The 19591-nt window shown below is 36.5% G+C and overlaps 1 protein-coding gene and 1 long non-coding RNA gene across 5 annotated transcripts in view; one reads left to right on the top strand and one right to left on the bottom strand.

Moving 5' to 3' along the window:
• tjp2a (tight junction protein 2a (zona occludens 2)) overlaps nt 1-18604 on the bottom strand; it is a 40733-nt gene extending 22129 nt beyond the window's left edge. For 2 of the 4 annotated variants that reach the window (XM_032570149.1, XM_032570150.1), the window contains exons 1-2: nt 10663-10804; nt 6375-6504 (exon numbers count right to left, since the gene is read on the bottom strand). In XM_032570149.1, the coding sequence (XP_032426040.1) occupies nt 6375-6504; nt 10663-10769 (237 nt within the window). In that variant the 5' untranslated portion in view covers nt 10770-10804. Of the gene's footprint in view, nt 1-1679; nt 1930-6374; nt 6505-10662; nt 10805-18416 lie in introns of those variants that run through there. The other 2 variants (XM_032570152.1, XM_032570151.1) reach the window with 2 other exon arrangements.
• LOC116724632 (uncharacterized) lies at nt 7393-11585 on the top strand. The gene is made up of 2 exons (XR_004340187.1): nt 7393-8376; nt 10804-11585. It is a non-coding gene; the product is annotated as an uncharacterized LOC116724632 (long non-coding RNA).
• Nucleotides 18605-19591: the final 987 nt, after the last annotated feature.

The raw sequence follows: 19591 nt of genomic DNA, 5'->3' as shown, positions 1-19591 counted from the left end.
TAAAACTTGAACAAGTCAGCAACCTAAACTCAGCACAAAAAGAAAGAAAAACATTTCTGTGTCTCAATGAACTGAAATCAGATCCATTTTGTTCAAACTGTAACCAACAGGAGTAGTTTTTGTAACAAACTCAGGGTCAAAGGTCAGATTAGACGACTCTGCTGGACAATACAATCTGCAAGTAATGTTAAAAACTAAATTAGTCTTTTTTTTTTAAAAAACTTTATGACTTCTTTCCAGAAAAATCCCAGAAACTCAAATCTATTGGATGCTGGGAGAAACGTTGTACAATGGCGCCCTCTGCTGGAAATACAGCGGCATTACACCTTCGATTTTAAAATGAACAAACAAAAAAAATGGATGAAAAACTAAATTTAAATATAGATAAAACTCTGTTCTTACCAATTAATACAAATGGAAAATAATTTAAAGAAAAAAACCTTTTTTTGACCATAAAAGAAAGAAAAAAACCTACAGAATAAATTAGATACTGACTAGATTTATCTTTTACTGAGAAAAATAGAAATTTCACAACTTTTAATATCAAACACTGACACTAGCATTTCACATGAGATATTTCACTGCTTTTAAAGAAACAGCAACTATAGCCATCAATTTAATTGTTTTTCTCCTCAAAGGAAAATGAGTAATTTTAATGTTTTTAATAACCTTTATACATCATGCTTGTCATTTTTAATAAAATAAATTTCTTACACATGCATTTCTCCAGATAAATTATTCTACTCTTCCTAGGAAATCCTTAAAAGTCTCTTATGAGGTTTACAACATTTTATCCATTTGTGAGAACTGGAAAAAGTCAATTTGGACTGAAATATCCTACAGAGACTAAATTTTTTATTTTTTAATCTGCCAATTCAAACCCAATAAAGCAAATCCAGTTGCTGCTACTATAGTCAATTTTTAGTAGAAATCTGATTTTAACAGAAAACGTGCCCGGGTTTTTCATTTTAAAGCACAGTTTACCACATATTGCTGCCCACAGCCAGCCAGCTGGCTGAAAAACCTCCATGTTTTTTCTCATACTGGCAAGAAAAAACTAATTTGTCTCCTTTGAAACGCATCTAGTCGCACAAAAACAATCAATTTGAAATAGTTGAGTGTAAATACAATAATATTTGAACAACCTGGTAAATGTATTCTCTAATTTATGTAGGGATTATCAAACTTCCTTCCCATTGATTATTAAAACTCATACTTGTGACAAAGTTATGTGGCTTCTAATAACAGAAAGTTGCAATTTAGTTTGTCATATAAACGCCAACATGACGTTCAAAATAAGTTTTTATTTTTATTTTTTAGGTTTAACCAAGACTGAAAAAGTTCCAGAGGATCACAAACTGTTTTAATGAATGTTAAGTTTTGAGTAACTGGGTTCAGGTTCGGGTTCCGGCCTGGAGCTGATTAATTATCCGTTAAAATCGGTGGAATAGCCCTTTACCGGAGCTGCCAAGCGGACGCCAACTTCGGCGCCGTCCTATCAGCAGGTGCGGCAGGATGCAACAGGCTTCAGTTGGGATCATTGGGGGGGAAAACCCGAACATTCCCGGGTTTCTCCTCCTAAAAACAGCCACACAAACCTCCATGACCGCTCCGGTGCCACTTCTACTCCCGGTGGAGGTTTATAACTCCAGTTTGTTTTAAAAACGGAAGATACTTACGGTTAAATTGCGGGGCGTATTTCTTCTCAGAGAGAGCAGGGCCCCTCTGTTCACTGGCATCACGCACTTTGTACCGTCCCGGACTGGTACCACTGGTTTCCAACCGAACTCCCTAACTGGATGAACGTTTCCGGGTGGCACGTCGGCCAAAGTGACGGATAAAAGTAGGAAAATACACAAGTTTAAAGATTTTACAGCCACTTCGGCTTGACTTTAAATCACGAACTTCGCTCCCTAAAAAAACCATTAAAAAAAAAAAAAAAATAGCGCCGAGGGCTGTGAGCTCGAGCCGGACTGAACCAACGCAAGCAGCGGCAGGGGGGGACGCCTTCACAAACAGTCAGGATAAATCCACTCCGACGTGAAAACCTCCTTATCACCACACTATTAAACCACTTAACTCAACTTTAAACATTTCATAGCCATTAAAAACCAAACCGGAAGAATAAAAATACATTTACACAAAAGATGTCGGCATTTTCCACCCCGGGTCGGATGGACTAGTCCGAATTTCCCATTGATTTTTAAAGCTATGAAGCTCCCAGGCGGACAGAACAAAAAGTATGACACAGGAAAACGACATCTGAGCGTTATTTATCTATTTTTAGACAGACTAAAAATAAATCATCATCAGTCACAAAGCAATGACTTTTCAAACTCCCACATATCAAAAAATCCCTAAATGCAACATCTACCATTCAAAGTATTCACACTTTTTTCCACATTTTGTTCCATTACAACCACAAACTTTAGTTTATGTTAGGATTTTATGTAGTAAACAAAAGGAAAAGTTTTTATAAATGTTAATAAATAAAAATCTGAAGAGTGTGGCATGCATTTGTGATCCACACAGATGTTCTTTTTCCAATCCGAGTCGGAGCTATTTTGCAAAGAATACTGGCACAAATGCTGGACTTTGTGTTGGTTTATTACATAAAACCTGAACAAAATGCATCCAAATTAGTGCTTTTAAAAATTAAAAGTTAAATTCAAGGTGTATTAATATTTCATGAAACTATTGCTAGAAATAATTTCTCCCTAAACAATCAATTTAGAATAGTTTAAAAATAAAATGTAGTTACTAAACTATGAATTGTCTCTGTAACAGGTTAAAACTAATCTAATTCGATGTATATTGCATTCTAAATATAGTTGCTTTTAAATTATTTCATAAATCAATGGCCTTTATGACTATTTTTGTGAATAATTGTACAAAATTGTTGGTGTTATCCAGGTGGAGAAGTCAATTAATTTGATCTTTGGGGCGTTTTGCTGTGCTAAATAAATATTACCTCATCATAATCTTCTAATACGACCAAACCAAATTGTTTCCATATTCTGCCGCCACAATGTCTGAACTATAAAAGGAGGCTATAAGTCGAATTATTGAGGCAGATAAAGCAGGGATTATCCTAATTATAAAATCAGGGATTAGTCCATGAAAAGAGGTTCCCAATTAAAACAAACAAAAAAATGAATCCAAAGTCTAGCAGATGAATCATGGCTGCAATTATTTCAATTTGAAAACGAAGGATTATTTCAGACTCATAACAAGCAGATTGTTTTTATTGATTTTTAAACCTTTATCCCATATAAATGTGATTTTGTCATTTCCTTTCATTTTTTAACTCATTGTAGTTGTATTTTTCATACAAATTGTTTTTCTTTTTAGTATTGTGCATTTTTAGTATTTTTTTACTCCTTTATTAAAACATTTACTACGCATTTCATGTCATATTTTTACTTTCATTGATTAGTTAATTTTACTGCTTTTTATTTTAATTTCTATTGTATATTTCACGTGAATGCAGTATTTTGTCTTCTTTCAGCGGACAGTTAGCTCCTAGTATTCACCCGGTTATCGATCCCAGCCGCCGAAAAATAGCTAAAACACTTTAAAACTCCTTTAAAACGTTTATAGCTGTATATTTTAATAGTACAAACTTCAAATATATCTTAATATACATGAATTCACAGAGTGGAGACCGTCTTAGCTAGCTAGCGCTGCCACAGAAGCTAACAGTCTTCCTCGTCTCCACTGTTGGGAGTATTAGCCAATCAGCGCGGAGCAAAATAAGAGGAGCTACTTTATTGGCTGTTACGAAAGCGGCAGCCAATAGCGTGTCACGTAGCATTTTACCTCAGTTTTCTAGCTTCCGGTTACGTTCCACAGAAGAATCTGAATACGAAACCGCAAATCAGCGAGTATTCACTGTTTAATGAGTAATAATACTGATAAATTATTTTATTTTTAGCCTGTTTTGGAAAGATCAATCAAGTTAAAGTCGTTTTTAATCTCAGCAGTTTAACTTTCTGGATAAGTAAACAGCTGTTTCAGGTTACAGTTACAGTAAAACAACATAAGTAAGCTAATTTCAAAACATATGCAGCTGTTCTGCACTTGGGACACACCTTTGACTTTTTTCTGGAAGAGGAGTCAGTGTGGTAGAAATGAGCACATTCCAGGGCTGCTGAAAAATGCCAGGCACAGCTCAAAATAGGCCAACCTTATGCAAAGCAGCCTCCCTGACCTGAATTATTTGTGAGACTGAGCCATTAAAACAATGAAGCTTTCTGGATCTGACATGTCTCCCTGGTTAATCATCATCCTGGGTGGGGGAGAGCAGCAGGAGGGGGTCTCTGCAGGAGAGGAGTGTTCAAAACTGGTGATAAAAAAGGAAAGAAGCAGCAGACTGGGAAACACTGAGTCACTGATTCTTTGAATCCATGTCAGCAAACTGATTCTGCTTTCTGAATCATGGTTTGAATCATCTGTGACAAGATTATAAAACGGCTTCATTAGAAGGTAAAACTAAGGTTTTCATATTAGGACAGAAGCTTGAAAATGAGACCGAAGACAGAAAGACTGATGCTAATCGTCCAGAAGGAAGTTAGCAACATCCATGAGATACGATCGGACCTAAACTAAACAAACAGAAGGAAGTTTACTGGATTTCAACGGATTTAAACCAGATTTTTATCTTTAAGATTTCCCTAAAAGAAGCTTCAACAACAACAATCCATAAAGTTAAACTCAAATATATAAGAATGAAAATAAAAACTGCATTTCAAACTCATTATATACAAATTAATGGCACACAAAGTGATTTCAAGCATTTTTTTTTGTTAGTTTTTCCAGGTAAGGCCTATAATAATACAAAAGTTTAGTGGAAGGAAAAACTCTGGTAGGAAAAGGCTAAAACCTGACATGTAAATGACATCCTTCACAAGGTTAACAAGCCACACAAGGTTATTGCTAACACTGCTGGTTTCAATACAAAATGCTGTACCACAGTATGCAAATGGAAAGTTTAGTGGAAGGATAAAGTGTAGTAGAAAAACCTGACAGTTGTTCTCCAGAGTATAAATGACATCATTCACAAGATAGATAAGCCACAAAATGTCCTTCCCAACAATATATGCTGATCACAGAACGCTCTACCACTATATAAATGGAAAGTTTAGTGGAAGGAAAAACGGACTCCAGAATGTAAAGGACATTCTTCACGAGGAGGATTACACAAAAAGTCATTGTAAATAATATTGACTGATCACAAAATGCTGTGTCCCAGTTTACAGAGAGAAAGTTTAGTGGAAGGAAGAAGTGTTGTAGAAGAGACCTCTAACCTTCCAGAGAATAAATGGCATCCATCACAAGGAGAATAAATCAGAAAACATTTCCAACAATGCTGAATGATCACAGGGTGCTGTATCTTATTTTGAAAGTTTGGTGGAAGGTAAAAGTGTGGCAGAAAAAAAAGCTGTGATATGATCTAAAATGACATCCTTCACTCAAAGGATAAGCCATAAAACATCACTGCTAAAGAAAGTTATGAAATGCTTTATCTGTTACTAATAACTTTACAGAAATTAAGATTTTAAACATCAATGTTTCTGTAACAAATTTATACAAAAAAAATCCTTTTCAAAACCAATTATTGAAATACATTATTTAGGTATTTACTGATCAATATCAGGGGACATACTGAGAGATGCAACCGAATTTAAACTATTTGCATCAACAGACAGTTGGTTGGGATTTTACTCCCTGTGGTCTTTGCATCAAAATCAGACTTTTTACAACAAATAAAGTTAAAAATAGTAAACCAGGTTTAACAACATTAGTCCCCAGATCAGTTTACCGTCTTTTATTTTTCACATTCTGTTCATATTAGATCAGGAAGCTGCTTCAAATGTTTAATTCTGATGGAACAAACCAACAATAACAGATTTATTCCTAATATGGAGGAAGAGACTAGGATTAAATTAATGGTGGAAAAAGGAAAAACTGAGAAGATAAAAATGAAGGGAAAACAAATAAGAAAAGGAGCCAAAAAGGGAAAGAAGGAAAAGATGGAAAATTTAAAGAAAAATTTCAAAAATATAAAAAATATTAAGAAAAATAAAGAAAAAATGAACAAAGACATACAAGACAAAAAAGGAAAAAACCCAGAGTTTACCCAGAACATATTCTAACGTTACCCAACAGCAAACACACGTCCAGATCTATAAGCTGAATTTGACAAACATCTGAACTACAACCATAACTGCTGTTCATTTGGTGACATTTTAAACTGGGTAATAAATAAAATCCTTTTCACAGCAGCTGCATCGTCATAGCAAAGCTTCCTGACCCCATGTTAACCCCTGAACATGGCGGACGCTCCGTCTCCCGCACTCAGCATGTCAACATACCATGGTGATGGCGGAGAAGCTCCTCGACGACAGGCGGCGAAGGTACAAGTACTGGGCTTCTCTGGACCAGCAGAACTTGCGGCCGGACTTGAGCAGGTCAGTACTGGTGTGGTCAGAGCAACCCTGGTCCCTGAGCAGAAGAAGAAAAACTCAGCGTTTCTCACAGATCAGGGACGTGTGAAAGGGCAAAGGTCGATTTATTAAGTTATAAAAACTGATCCCAACATGACCAGTTGGGATTACAAAGAGTAAAACTAATCAATTATAAACAATTATCTGCATCATGACACATTTATCATCTTGTTAAACTGAATGTGATTATTAAAAAGCTTGAAAATTAATAGAAGTGTATTAAAAAAAGGTTGTACGGAATCATATTCCTGCCAAAAACGCTGAGGAGCATGTCAAGCAAATTAAAACTGCAGATCTATTAACTGATCACAGGCATTTCTATTCATTCATAATGATTATTTTTGTTGGGAAAATTGTGCTCTTAATGTTGACTGAATATTTGTCAGATGGGGGAGGATGCAGTTCTCATTGGTTGGATTTTCAGCACAAGTACAGTGACAGCCAACATTAACGGCAAAATACAAGAAGAGGAAGATGATGAAGAAGAAGATATGAAGGTAAGGAACAGGAAAAGTTTTGATTTCACCCCCTTCTCCTTACATTCAACATTTTTGACATGAAGGTGACGCCATAAAAATGGACCCAAGTTTATCCTGTCATAAAAAATGATGCAGATTTCAAATATGAAAGTAAGGAACAGGAATAGTTGTGATTTTTTTCCCCTTCATTGTACCATCAAGATTTTTAGCATCAATGTGACGCCGTAAGAAAGGACCCAAGTTTATCCTGTCACCATAGAAATGATGCAGATCTCAAATAAGACAACAAATAAATTTAGAGAAAATTTAGAAAACTGCTGTGAAAAGTGAAATAAATGCTGGATATTTAATAAATCACTTCCTGTACACTTATTTATGGCAGCACAGAGGTTCCCAATATGGGGGTCAGGGACTTCTGAAGGGTCGCGAGGCACCAAAACAATGCATTTTTTTAGCTTTAATTTAAAAGTTGGTTTATTACAAACTTTTGCTTCTAAAGTAAGAGATTTAGCCATCGCAATAAAAACTTTCCCATCATCTTTATGCCAATAAATAAAAAAAAACACCATTTTCAGTTTATTTACCTTAAAATGTAATAAAAACCTGAGAAAACCCAATATTGCACAGTTATTGTCAGCAATATAAAGAAACTCAGCAGAAATCTGTTTGTATTTCTGGATGTTTATGAGCCTCTGTGGCCCCAAGCTTTAAATTTTTAACGACGGTCCTGAAATATTTAGAGGGAAAGTCTCAGCGGCCGAACTGTCAAACTGTCAACTCTTCAGTCTGAGTCACCAAACGCTTCAGACTCACAGGAGCCGCTTTTAGAAAGTCCGAAACACTCTGACCTTTAAGACCTGCAACCAGACCAACGTTTGTTTCAGGATATTATTATTATTTATCATTTTATTTTGCTAAAAATAAACTAATTTAGTGAAAATCAGCTGTGATTTGGTGATTCAAGATGTTATAAGTGATAAAAACAAAGATGTTTCTCGCTCTTTTCTCACCCTGACTAACCGTGAGCGACAGGTTCAGTCCTCTGCCAACATGGCTCTCGTTTCCCTCGCCGTGGTTCCCATGGTAACCGGTCCCTGAATAATGGCTGCTGCTGCCAGCTATGCGCCCGCAGCGGGGAGGATGAGGAAGACGGTTGGGGGTTTCTGAGAACAACCCGATGGCGACGTTTTAGGAAAACAGCTGCTGAGACCATCCTGGGAAACTCGTTTTACTGTTGAAAACATTTTCCTCCATGTTGGTCGCGGCGACGGATTCTTGGGGATTTTCATCAACAATCCACACGGACTAGTCAATTTAGTCTGATAATGTCACGACTTTATCCCCGTAACTAACATTACAAGTTGGTGCTGGTAACGTTACAATTTTATTTGGTACGTCTTTTTCATACAACTTTATTCTGAAAATGTTACAACTTTCTTTTCATGATATTATGAATGTTGTACAACATTTTTGTAATATTACAACATTCTGGTAATACTAAAACTGTTGTACAACTATTCTCATGCTGCGACTCTTTAAATATTACGTTTTATTTGTAATACGTCTATTGACATATTATTTGTTTGTGTAACGTTACAACATTCTGGTAATGTGACAATTCTCTCACATCACGACTTTATTCTGTAATACAACTGTCGTAAAACTATTCTTGTATTTTTATAATATTACAAGCTAACTCATAATATGCATCATCATATAATTCATTCTTGTAATCTTACTACGACCTCATTGTACATCTTTAATGTCTTGCGACTTCTTTATTCTCATCGTCGAACGTTTATTCTCGTATAACTGCGACTTCGCTCTAGTAACATGTTTTTGTTGTTTTTATTATAACTTTATACTTCGGTCCACACCATTTGCTGAAGTGCGTTCACACCTAAAGGTTCGGACCAACAGGGGAAACGAACTCTGGTCCGTTTAAAGCGAACCAAAAATCTCAGGTGTGAACATGGAAAACCAGATCATTGTTCTCCGGGAACGACTTTAGGAAAGTCAGAGGAGTTTGTTGTTGTGTCAACATGTGTTTTCTGGATCCAGAGAACATTTTAATCAGACATTTTTAAGGAATATCTTGTCCTTGAATACCAAACGTGAGCGCCGTCTCAACCAGATATTTTCTAAATAATTCCTCTTGCAGGTGAAGTTTCTTTTTAAATTCATTTCCTGTGTATCGATGCACAAACAGGCCGATTCAGACAAAGATTTTCCCCTCTGAGGATAAAACCGCTTCAACAGAAAACAAAAGGTCAGCCGTCCTGACATTTCATCTCTGTTTGCTCCACTCAGATAAACCTGAAGCAAAAGTATATTAGATTAAAAAAAGAGATCAAATCAACCCAAAGGACTGGAAGAGACCTGAACTGTCCTCCTCTGACTGCACAGCTGCAGCATTTCAAGCAATCCTCATTTCTAATGCAACATCATTTCCAATCTGGTTCTGGTCGTCAGCCTCCAACGTTCGGGAAACTGGACAGAACAAAAAGACCTTGAAAGTTTAAGGAGCTGAACTCTGAATGCAACAATGTCTCCTTTTGTTTTTGTTTCAATATATTCTGTTATGACGCATGGAGGTCAAAACCACCAGACATTCAACTCCTCCTGCTGCTGCTGCTTTCAGTTCACTGGAGCAACAAAGTTTGAACTTTAACCCAAAATATCAACAAAAGGCTCCAGTTTTAAATAAAACACCCATTAAAAGAGATTTCTGGTTAGAAGCAGAGGTTTTTGGGTATTTTCCAAGTTATTAATCAAGGGTGTTCAAAGTAGGGTCCGTGGGCCGTTTGTGGCCCTTGGATACATTTTGTGCGGCCCACCCGACCAAAATTCAAAAACAAATTCCAGAAATTAGGAGAAAACTACAATTTGAAATTGAAATCTACTAACAAAATTGTTAAATGCAACACAAAGTGATCGTCTTTTCCAAGTTTTCTGCTTTCCTTCGGTCGTCATGGTAACGGAGACATAATTTACACATTGACTTGTAATCCAGATTACAGATTGGTGCTTCCAAATCTGCTTTTAATTGCTGTATTGAAACTTGGTCAAATACAGGAAGTGTGTTAAAATAAAGACCAACTTAGATCCTGTTTTTATTCATGAGAAAAGAAGAAAATTCTTCAAATTGAGCCCAAAATAAAACGTGCAACGTATAAGAAAAAAAATATTAATTAAAATAGTCATCTATAGTTTATTGTTAAAAAACTGGATCTGCTTCAACCATGAGCTATTTTTATTTTTTTGTTGATTTAAATCTTAAAAATTACTTTATTTTGACCCATAAATACGTTTGAGCTGTTGATTTTGGCCCAGGTGAAAATATTTTTAATTTAAACTATTTTTTTCCTTTCATTTTTTGACAATATGGCTGCAGTATTGTTTAAAATGACTGTATTAATCTAAGAGAGAGACAGATTTAGAAGTAAAGGCTAGATTTCATCCATACAATCAATATAAATACAATATATTTCAGTGGACAAATTAACACAGAAAAAGAGAATAATAGTGATAAATATTTTTCCTTCTTCTCTTTGGTGCTGATGTTATTTTTAAGAAGTGAAATCTTAAAGGTACAGAATCCACCTGTTCCTTCCCTGCTTCACCAAACGCTATTTTTTCCTCCATTTGTGAGAATTGAACAGAGACGTCCGTCTCACCCTGGGGGTCGCCACAGCTTCCTGCCGGGCGGCATCAGCTCCCGTTTGTTCAGGGGAACGACCCCCATGGCCGCCTGCATGATGGTGATGAACTTCTTAAACTTCATCTTCTTTTTTTTTTTTTTTAAATCTCTCCTCTAGCATCCATCAGACCGCCGCTGCCGCGCGTCCGTCTCCTTCCCGCTCATCTCCCCGCGTCTGACTCATCAGATGCTCCGTCTCCGCTCCTCACAGCATCCGCTTCTCCATGGCAACCAGGCTGGGATCCAGCGCGGAGGTCGGCGACATCCCCGCCGCCGCTGCTGACGGACCGACGTCCCTTTGGCTTCTCCGAGCGGGAAGCAAGCCGCCACGCCGTCGCTGGGAGCCGGGATGGCGTCACGCTTACATAATAATAACGGAGCGTCTCTGGGCATTACACTAATGAAAACGCTGCTTCTGCCGCCGCCACCATCATCATCATCATCGTCGTCGTCGCTGCCGGAGCCGCTGGGATAATTGTGTTACTAAGCTCTGACGGATCATGGAGGCTCCCCGCCCCCGCCCACCATAATCCCCCCCATCGAGGCTTAGTCTTCTCGCCACTTAAACAGCGACCCATCTACTTCAGCCGACACACCCCCTCCATCAGCACAGCTACGGAACACCAGAAATGTCCAAACCACTGATACGCATGTTCACAGAGTTCGGTAGTAACCAGCTACATTTATCCAGTTCTATTTACTCGAGTATCTTTTTTGAAAAATTTCACTTTTGCCTTGCTGTACTTCTTACTTTAACTTGAGTAATTTTTTTATGAAGCATTTTTCTGGATTTTCTACCCACTGAATGAAAAGCAAAGATTCACCTGACACAGAAAAACACCTGCAGTTTTTGTTAAAGTTTCTTAAGTTTGTTTTTATTAAAGAAACTGATTTGGAAAATGTTTCTTTTGCCTGATGTTATTTGTTTGCTACTTATATGAATTATTGTCATTTTGGCCTTTAAATACCAAAATTTCCACTGAACTTTTGGTCCATCTAATTATGCCATTTTTAAATACAAATGATTGATAATTTGATCAGTTACTTGAGTTGACTTTTTACCAAACAGTTTTTACTTTTACTACAGTAAAAATGTGTTGAAGTAGTGATACTCTTACTTTAATACATTTAGCTGCCATCACTCAGCAGTAACTGAGTTTCCTTTACAAATGTGACCAAAATCTTTTGATATTGTGAGTTTTATTTCACAATTAAATTAAAAACACAGTTAAAAAAGTGTGAATGACGCGATAAGTAATTAAAAACCGTCCCATGGTCGTGTCTTTCTTAAACTAGATATGGAAACCTTTTATTGTCTACTTTAATTTATTGATAAGCTAACATTAGACAACATAAACCAAACTGTAATAAAAGATCAACTGAGCTAAAATGCGCCAAGTTGTTAAGTCAAAACCAGCTCAAATATATAGAAATAAGAACCTAAAATAAGATCAGTTAAAATAAGATAAGCTAAAATATGCAAACCCATAATAAGCTGAGGCCATAATAACATTTGCAAAGCTAATAACCTAAAACATAAGTTAAACTAAACAAGGCTAAACTGTAATTTAAAGCTTAGATAAATTCAACTAGAAGATAAAAATCACATTAGGATAAAGACAAGTCAAAAAAAGCAAAGCTTTGCTAAATCAACTTAAGATAAGGTTAGCTAAGCTAAATATGAAAGTAATGCTAAAATAAGCAATAATAAAGTATATTATGATAAAATAAACTAAATTAAATGGTTTCCATGCTGGTTATTTGTATATTCGCCATGAATTATGACGTTGCTTCATGTCAGGATTTTACTTGCACAACATTCAGAAGGAGCCTGGAGTAAAACTGGATCCGTTTGGACCAGCCAGGAATGTGCTGAGGTTTGCTGCACCGTTTGGTCCCGACCTGCTCAAACACCCACCAGGCTCAAAAAGCATAAATTCATGATCTTTTCCTTCATCTTCATTTCTGGATTAACCTTTTTAAAGCATAAAGCTTTTAAAAATAAACTTCTGTATCTTCTCCTGATGTAAAGTCATCAGAGCCAGATTAATAATCCACCGTCTAGTCTCCAGATGACAGCAGACATGCATGTCCTGGGGGTTCAAATAATAAAATATTAATCTATGCGCCCTCTCCATGAGACGCCAGCTAATGCAACTCTGAATGGGATTTATGCTGGACCAGCCTGGGCCTCTGGATTACGGCCAGGAGAGCTGCTGCAGATTTCACAGCGCAGGAAAAACAACAACAAAAAGGAAGAAACCCGTCAGTTCAACAGGCGGGAATAAACTGAGAAAGTTTTCATCATCATGTTGACTCTTTAGGATGTTCTTTTATAAAATGTTTTCATCTGGAGAGATTTTGCACTTTGTCACAATTTGGATGTTTTTCCAACATTTGGTTCCAAAACTGCAACTTTTGTTACATTTCCAGTTGCTGTGGTTCTCTTTCACACAGAACCGAGTCAGATGAACCAAACCCGATGAAAAACCTGTTCCCCTCCTCGCCTGCGGGGGCGCTGCACCAAGAACCACTCAAGGAAACGACAGGAAAACCTTTGGAGACACCGAGCGCAACAACATGTAAACCAATATGGAACGAAATCATTGGAGGATTTTGTTTTTCTCTTTGTTTAAATACCACAAACTATTTCTCCTGCTAGCGCTAGGCTAGTGCGTTTGTTTTGGTTGTATTTTCCCAGAATGCCCTGCGCTGTAGTCCACTTCCTCCTTTTGGAACCGTCTCAGTCCGCCTGGCGTTCGCATATGTAGTCGAACCGAATCAGAGTTCACTTCAACCGATCTGAGTTTGATCGCACAGCAGCCTCTCCTCAAATTAATCAAACTTTCTAAGCAAATGAAGTGGAGCTGGATTAAAGCGGATTAAACAGAACTAGTGTGAATGCATCCTGAAAAAAGTAGGCAGACAATTTAAGATATTAAATTCTCTTAAATATTAATATTTAAGATATTAAATTGTCTTAAATTTAATGTCATAATTGCTGCTCTGGATATTTTGTTTTTCCAGCTAATGGCTTTTGTTTTAAGTATATATATTCCATTTAATTAACAAATTATTAAATTAGTTGATGCTTCAATCGTTGATTAATCACAACTAATCCGATCGTTTCAGCCCCAGAGGCATCAAAATGAGTCGTGAAGCTAAAAAACACCCAAAATGACATTTAAATGTGTTTTAAACTGATTTAGTCTCCAAAATATGTTGCAGACGACTTTAATCATGCATTAAGGACTAAAAGCGTCAGTGAAGTTCCCATTATTAATGATAAAAGACGGCTGAGCGTGACTCAGCTAGCAGCTCATTCCTTTGTCGCTTCATGTTTTCTGTTTCTCTCCAACTTTCTATTTTTAATTCCTCAACCGGCTGAGCAAATGTGGCAGGAGCTGCTTGGTCGTCTTAATGCCTTTACATAAGCAGTTTGTTTCTCTTGTCACGTCCCCACGTGTCGCGTAGTGGCCCGGTGGCGCCGCGTTCCCCCGGCCGCGGGCCATTACGCAACGTCCAAATGCGGTGCATGTGCGGGCCAGATGGAGGGACACATGCCAGCCGCAAATCTGTGGCCGGAGCGTGCGAAGGGAGAGAGGGAGGAGGTGGAGGAGGGAGACTGACAGGGAGCGAGCACATGCTCCGCACAGGTGGAGACGGGATCATCAGGGATGATGGGCGGCAAAAAATGACTGGTTTTTCAATCTGCAGGGACGGAAAAGTTGTTTTTTTTCCTTTCCTTCAGCGGCGGCACGACATGCAAGGAGATTAAATAAGCAACTTATCCGATACTGTATCTGGTTTTTCAACGACTGGAGGAGAAAAACCCTGGCATTGTTCATATGAACGAGAAAAACCTGATTTTCTAAGCTGTGGATGTTAACTTCCTATTACGTCATGGTTAACGATTATTTTAATTTATTCTGACAATAAATCAGATAAAAACAAAAAAGACTTTTCATTTAACCTCTTTAGCCTTTTTCTGCCATATCATAAATACATTAAAATATGTCAAAAACATATTTAGATTGCTTTTTTAAATAAGGAAATAAAATGCAATGCAGTAGCATTACTTTAGTAGTAAAGGAAGAATCTGCCAGATTTAATGAGGCGTAGGTCTGATCTGACTGATCTGATGATTATTTTATGGGTTAATTGATTAATGGTTTTACTGCAAAAGATGTTTAATAGATTTTTTTACATAATTTGAAGCAGGTGAAGCTGAATCTGAACTTGAGGTAGAAGATATTTACAGAAAAAAAGTTTTTCTTTTTATTCAGCTTTGGCTTCATCAATGCTCTGCTATTCTTTCACCAATTGGACTTTTTTTTGAGTCAATTATCGATTAATTGATTACTGATCGAGTTGACTGTCATTTTAATAATTAATAAAAAATAATCAAATTAATAGTTCATAACCTATCAGAGAGTTAGATTTATTAATAGATGAAAATTAAGGATCAGAAATTTAGTAAAAAATTATATTTTAAACCATCTTAAAATAAGTTAAGCATTTTTATTAAATTAATTTTAAAACTTTAAGTTGCACTGAAATATGTTAATCGCAGAGTTTTAAATTTTATCGTGTCGGAACAATTCAGTGTAAGTTTTAAAGTGTAGTTTTTTAAAGTGTAGTTTTTTAAAGTGTAGTTTTTTAAAGTGTAGTTTTTTAAAGTGTAGTTTCTTTCCCGTTCACAGTGAGTTGTTTGTGTCTACTGTCGCCACATGCGGTCAGGACGACTGATTACTGCAAAGTCAGTGAATTAATGGATAAATTTACCAGCTGACATTTTATGACTGGACCAAACTAATTAAACTGAAACATGTTAAATTATGGATCTTTTCTTTAATTAGTTTTTTAGGCCTGATAAGTAATCGTCCCAGAAGTTATTGCGATACACGATAATATTAATGTTTTGAGACAATTTAAGTAATTTAATGGTATAATAATAATGCAAGAAAACATTCTCAAAGATCAATAAACTTTAAATTCTAATGAACATTTAACTCTAGAAGTGGAAGACATTTTAAACATCTAAAATAAATAAAAACAACAAATAAAATAAATTATTACTTTATTATATTATATTATAAACATAAAGTAAAATCAGATCTGAATCTCTTCCATATGTGGAAATAATCTGTAAATGTATCAGATCGTTTTCGTAGCATCTGCAATCTGAACAATCATTTGCATTTTATCTGATTCTTACATCAATAACTCGAGTTCAGCTTATAGACTTAATATTAATGTAATTCTGACCTGTTTGTAAAGTTTAAGTCTCTTGAAATTGCCTAATTTGTCAGTTTGGGTGAAGTAAACAACTCAGACTGTATTTAAAACTGAGTAAAATCGATGTTTAAGCTCAGTTTTCATTGTGTTATTAATACCAGTAAGAGCTGGTCAGGACTTCACAGATTAAAGTGTTTCTATTCAAAGGAATGCTTGGCCAGCGCTGCCGGCTGAGCAGATAAAACACCTCCCTGCTGCGCTGATCCATAACAAAAACAGAGGGAGGATCAAATATTTCAGGACCAGCAGGCCTCACTGCCTCTTTTTAACCCATTTAAAAAAAACATTTCTTCCTCTGTTCAGTGGAAAACTGCAGCCAGCACCTCCTGCCAGCCCACTTCCCTCTGAAGAGTTCAGGTTTAGTAATGAGGAGAAAAGAAAATGTGACTCAATAAGCAGGTTTTCCAACCGGTTCTACCGATCAGCATGTAAACAGCATCTATACGCCTCCATTACGACTCTCAAAAAGGGCCATTATGTTTGTCAAAAACCCAATAAAAGCAACAATAAGAGCTGAACGTCAGCAGGACGGGAACAATAAAGAAGAAATGGAATTAAAACTGAATCAGTTCCTGTGATTAGAAATGATCAGCGGATCATAAACCTAAAAATAAACGACTAATATCAGGAATTTAAAGACCAACAGGAAGGTTTTCGTCATATAATCACATTTTTCCGTGTTATTTAAAGGTAATAAAATCATTTGAGTCAAACAGGATTCTTCCCTTTAGGCTACTAAAGTGAGCACAGCCTCGCCTTTTCTGTTTACACCAAAAATCCAGTCATGGTTATCTGCTAATGCGCTAACAGAGGAGCTAATTTTTAGCCTACAGCGCTTTTGCTAACATTTAAAAGCACTGAGTTTCCTAATCTAAATCTGAAATGCTACTTTATTTGTCGGTGTTGTAACTTTTCATCTAATAAAGTTCAACATCTTTATTGAAGTCTTGGTTATGAAGAATCCTTCAAAAAGTTAGAAGTTTGTATTCACGCTCTTATTTTGAAGGGGTGAAAACTGTTTTAACTGCAGTTCCATTTCCGCCCCTTTTTTTCCTCAATAACTTTATTTAAAACAAGAAACAAAATAAAACATGGAGAGTAGAGAACAAGACAAACATAAATAAAGTATCTAACAGCTTTAGCTTCTGCTAAATACTTTGTTGGTACAGTGTGTTAGCATTAGCTTTCGCTAAATACGGTGTTGATGTAGCACTTTAGAGTTAGCATACTGTGCAGCAGATGGCTTAAAAAGTTAGAAATACTAATGACTGACCAGTTTAAAAATATGTTTTTTTAATATTTCTTCCTTAGTATAAAAATGTATTTTGTGATTTTAAAAATGAAATTAAATATTTTATAAATTCTGAAGAAAATGTGAAATTTCTCATTTTTTTAACTAATTTCTTAAGAACCTAAAAACTTAAAATAAAAAAATAACTGCAATTATTTAAATATTTTGTAATTAAAATAAGCATTTTTTGTTTCAAACTTCAAAACTTTCAAAATCCAAACATTAAACTGGTTTTGCAAAAAACATAGAACAAAAAAAATGGGGAAAATGTTTAGTAAAAAACAGAAAACTGAAAATATTTATAGGATTTTATTTTTATTATCAGAAACCGTAAATTATGTTAATAAAAATAACTAAAGGAAGCCTAAATTAGTGTTGTTTAGGAACATTTTAAATTCTCCATTATTTTGTAAACAATGTGATTTGCACTGTTAAAACTTTATTCTAATACAAAATCATGGACATCTGCAGTGTTTATTTATTCCCCTCTAAAAGCCACAAAATAAAAGTCAATATTTGTATTTTTCCTCATTTAAAACTATTTTTATACTAAACCGGTAAATTTTGAAAAAGTGCCACACATTGAAACTTCCATGTCTAAAACATCTTCCGTCATTTTTATATCTAAAAAAAGCAAAAGTATCCAACCTGAATTTATGCTTGAGGCTTAAAAGTTAAACGGTTAAGAGAATAAATTAGATTATTTCTTTGAATATCCCTTTAACTCTTGAAAATGTCATTTGAAAAATGAGACAGTGAGAGAAATAACCGGAGTTGAATATAGAAAAATGGGTTTAATATCTAATATAAACCCGATTAGAGGTTAAATATAGCGGATAACTGTCTGGTCTTCTCATTAACACACCTGAAGCCAACCTGCAGGCCTCAGACAGACAGAAACCGTTTATTCCTGGATGAACGCCAACAAAACCGCGGCCTGGACACGAAGTGGGTCAAAATGACCATAAATTAAACCTTTAATTCCACCTTAAGACGAACTAAAGGTGGTTATTGCACCTTAAAATCATCTAAGTAAGTCATTATTCTCGGTCTGTGTCGGTATTCTGATCCAACATGGCTGAGAAACACGGAAAAAACCCCACAGAGGCGACATTTGAGCGAAAGGAACAGGGAGTACTCACCTGGCCAAACCGCGTCTTTCTCCCGGTTCTCCCGGTCCAACGCAGGTTTTATCCCGAACTACCGGCCCGGACGGGGAGGAGGTGGGCTAGGAAGGGGTCTTCAGCTGGGAAAGATATCGGTGAATGTTTTGGAGAAGTCCATATAATCGCTCTTCCTGGTTGTAACAGGTATGTGGGCGTGGCTTAGTGATTTCAGGTGTGCAGTTGAAACTGCAGTAGGTGCGGCTGATGGTATCGCTGCTCTGACTCATCACAGATTTACTGAGTGGGATTCAAAAAATGCCTTTCTGACCCAACTGCTCTGTAAAGGAAGATACATTCAGGCAGACTGAGCACTGATTTATGACGCTTATGAAATAAAATCTTTTTATTTAAAATAAAATGTAATGTTGAAAACATGAACTGATTCCAGATTATGCTTCTGTTTCTGTACTATGAATAAAAAAGACAGGAAGTCCTTAATGATTTTTTGTATGTCTGATTTTATGCAGCATGTTAATAATTGATCCTCTATAACAGAAAAACAACAAAGGTTTGTTTGACCTGGTCCTCATGGTCTTTATTTTTATTTATTTTATTTTTTAACCAATTAAATAACAAATACAGCAACAAAAATGAATGAATGAATGAATGAATGAATGGATGGATGGATGGATGGATGGTTTGTTAGATGATGAATGGATGGATGGATGGATGGATGGTTTGTTAGATGATGAATGAATGGATGGATGGGTGGAGTCTTTCCCTCTGTGACCTTTGACCCCTCCCTTTGGCTCCTCCAGTCGTTTTCTCAGATCTTCCTGCTGGGATCAGACCAGGTTCTGCTCAGCATCAACCAAACCTCCCAGGTCCCTCCGGGGGTCGAGGCGCCGCGCCTCGTTCCCTCGACGACGAGATCCAGGAACAGATACGGAGCTCAAACACTGGGAATTCACTGGGACAGGAAGCTGGACTGGAGCAGGAACGCTGCGAGCGCCGAACAGGAAGGAGCAGAGCCGCCTCCTTTTCCTGTCAGCATCTGACGGCGTTTTGTCTTCTGCCTTCCACACACACACTTCTGTCAGCTGACAACAACAAGGCGGAAAGTCGCTGGGACACTACAAAAACACAACGTCTTACCAAGTATGTCATAGTTTCTAGTGCAAATACCTTAATGCACTTCAAATAAAACTAAA

This window comes from Xiphophorus hellerii, chromosome 8 (assembly GCF_003331165.1).
Source record: "Xiphophorus hellerii strain 12219 chromosome 8, Xiphophorus_hellerii-4.1, whole genome shotgun sequence".
NCBI classification, from domain to species: Eukaryota; Metazoa; Chordata; class Actinopteri; order Cyprinodontiformes; family Poeciliidae; genus Xiphophorus; species Xiphophorus hellerii.
The sequence above is the reverse complement of the archived record's forward strand: the minus strand, read 5'-3'. Positions and strand labels throughout refer to the sequence as shown.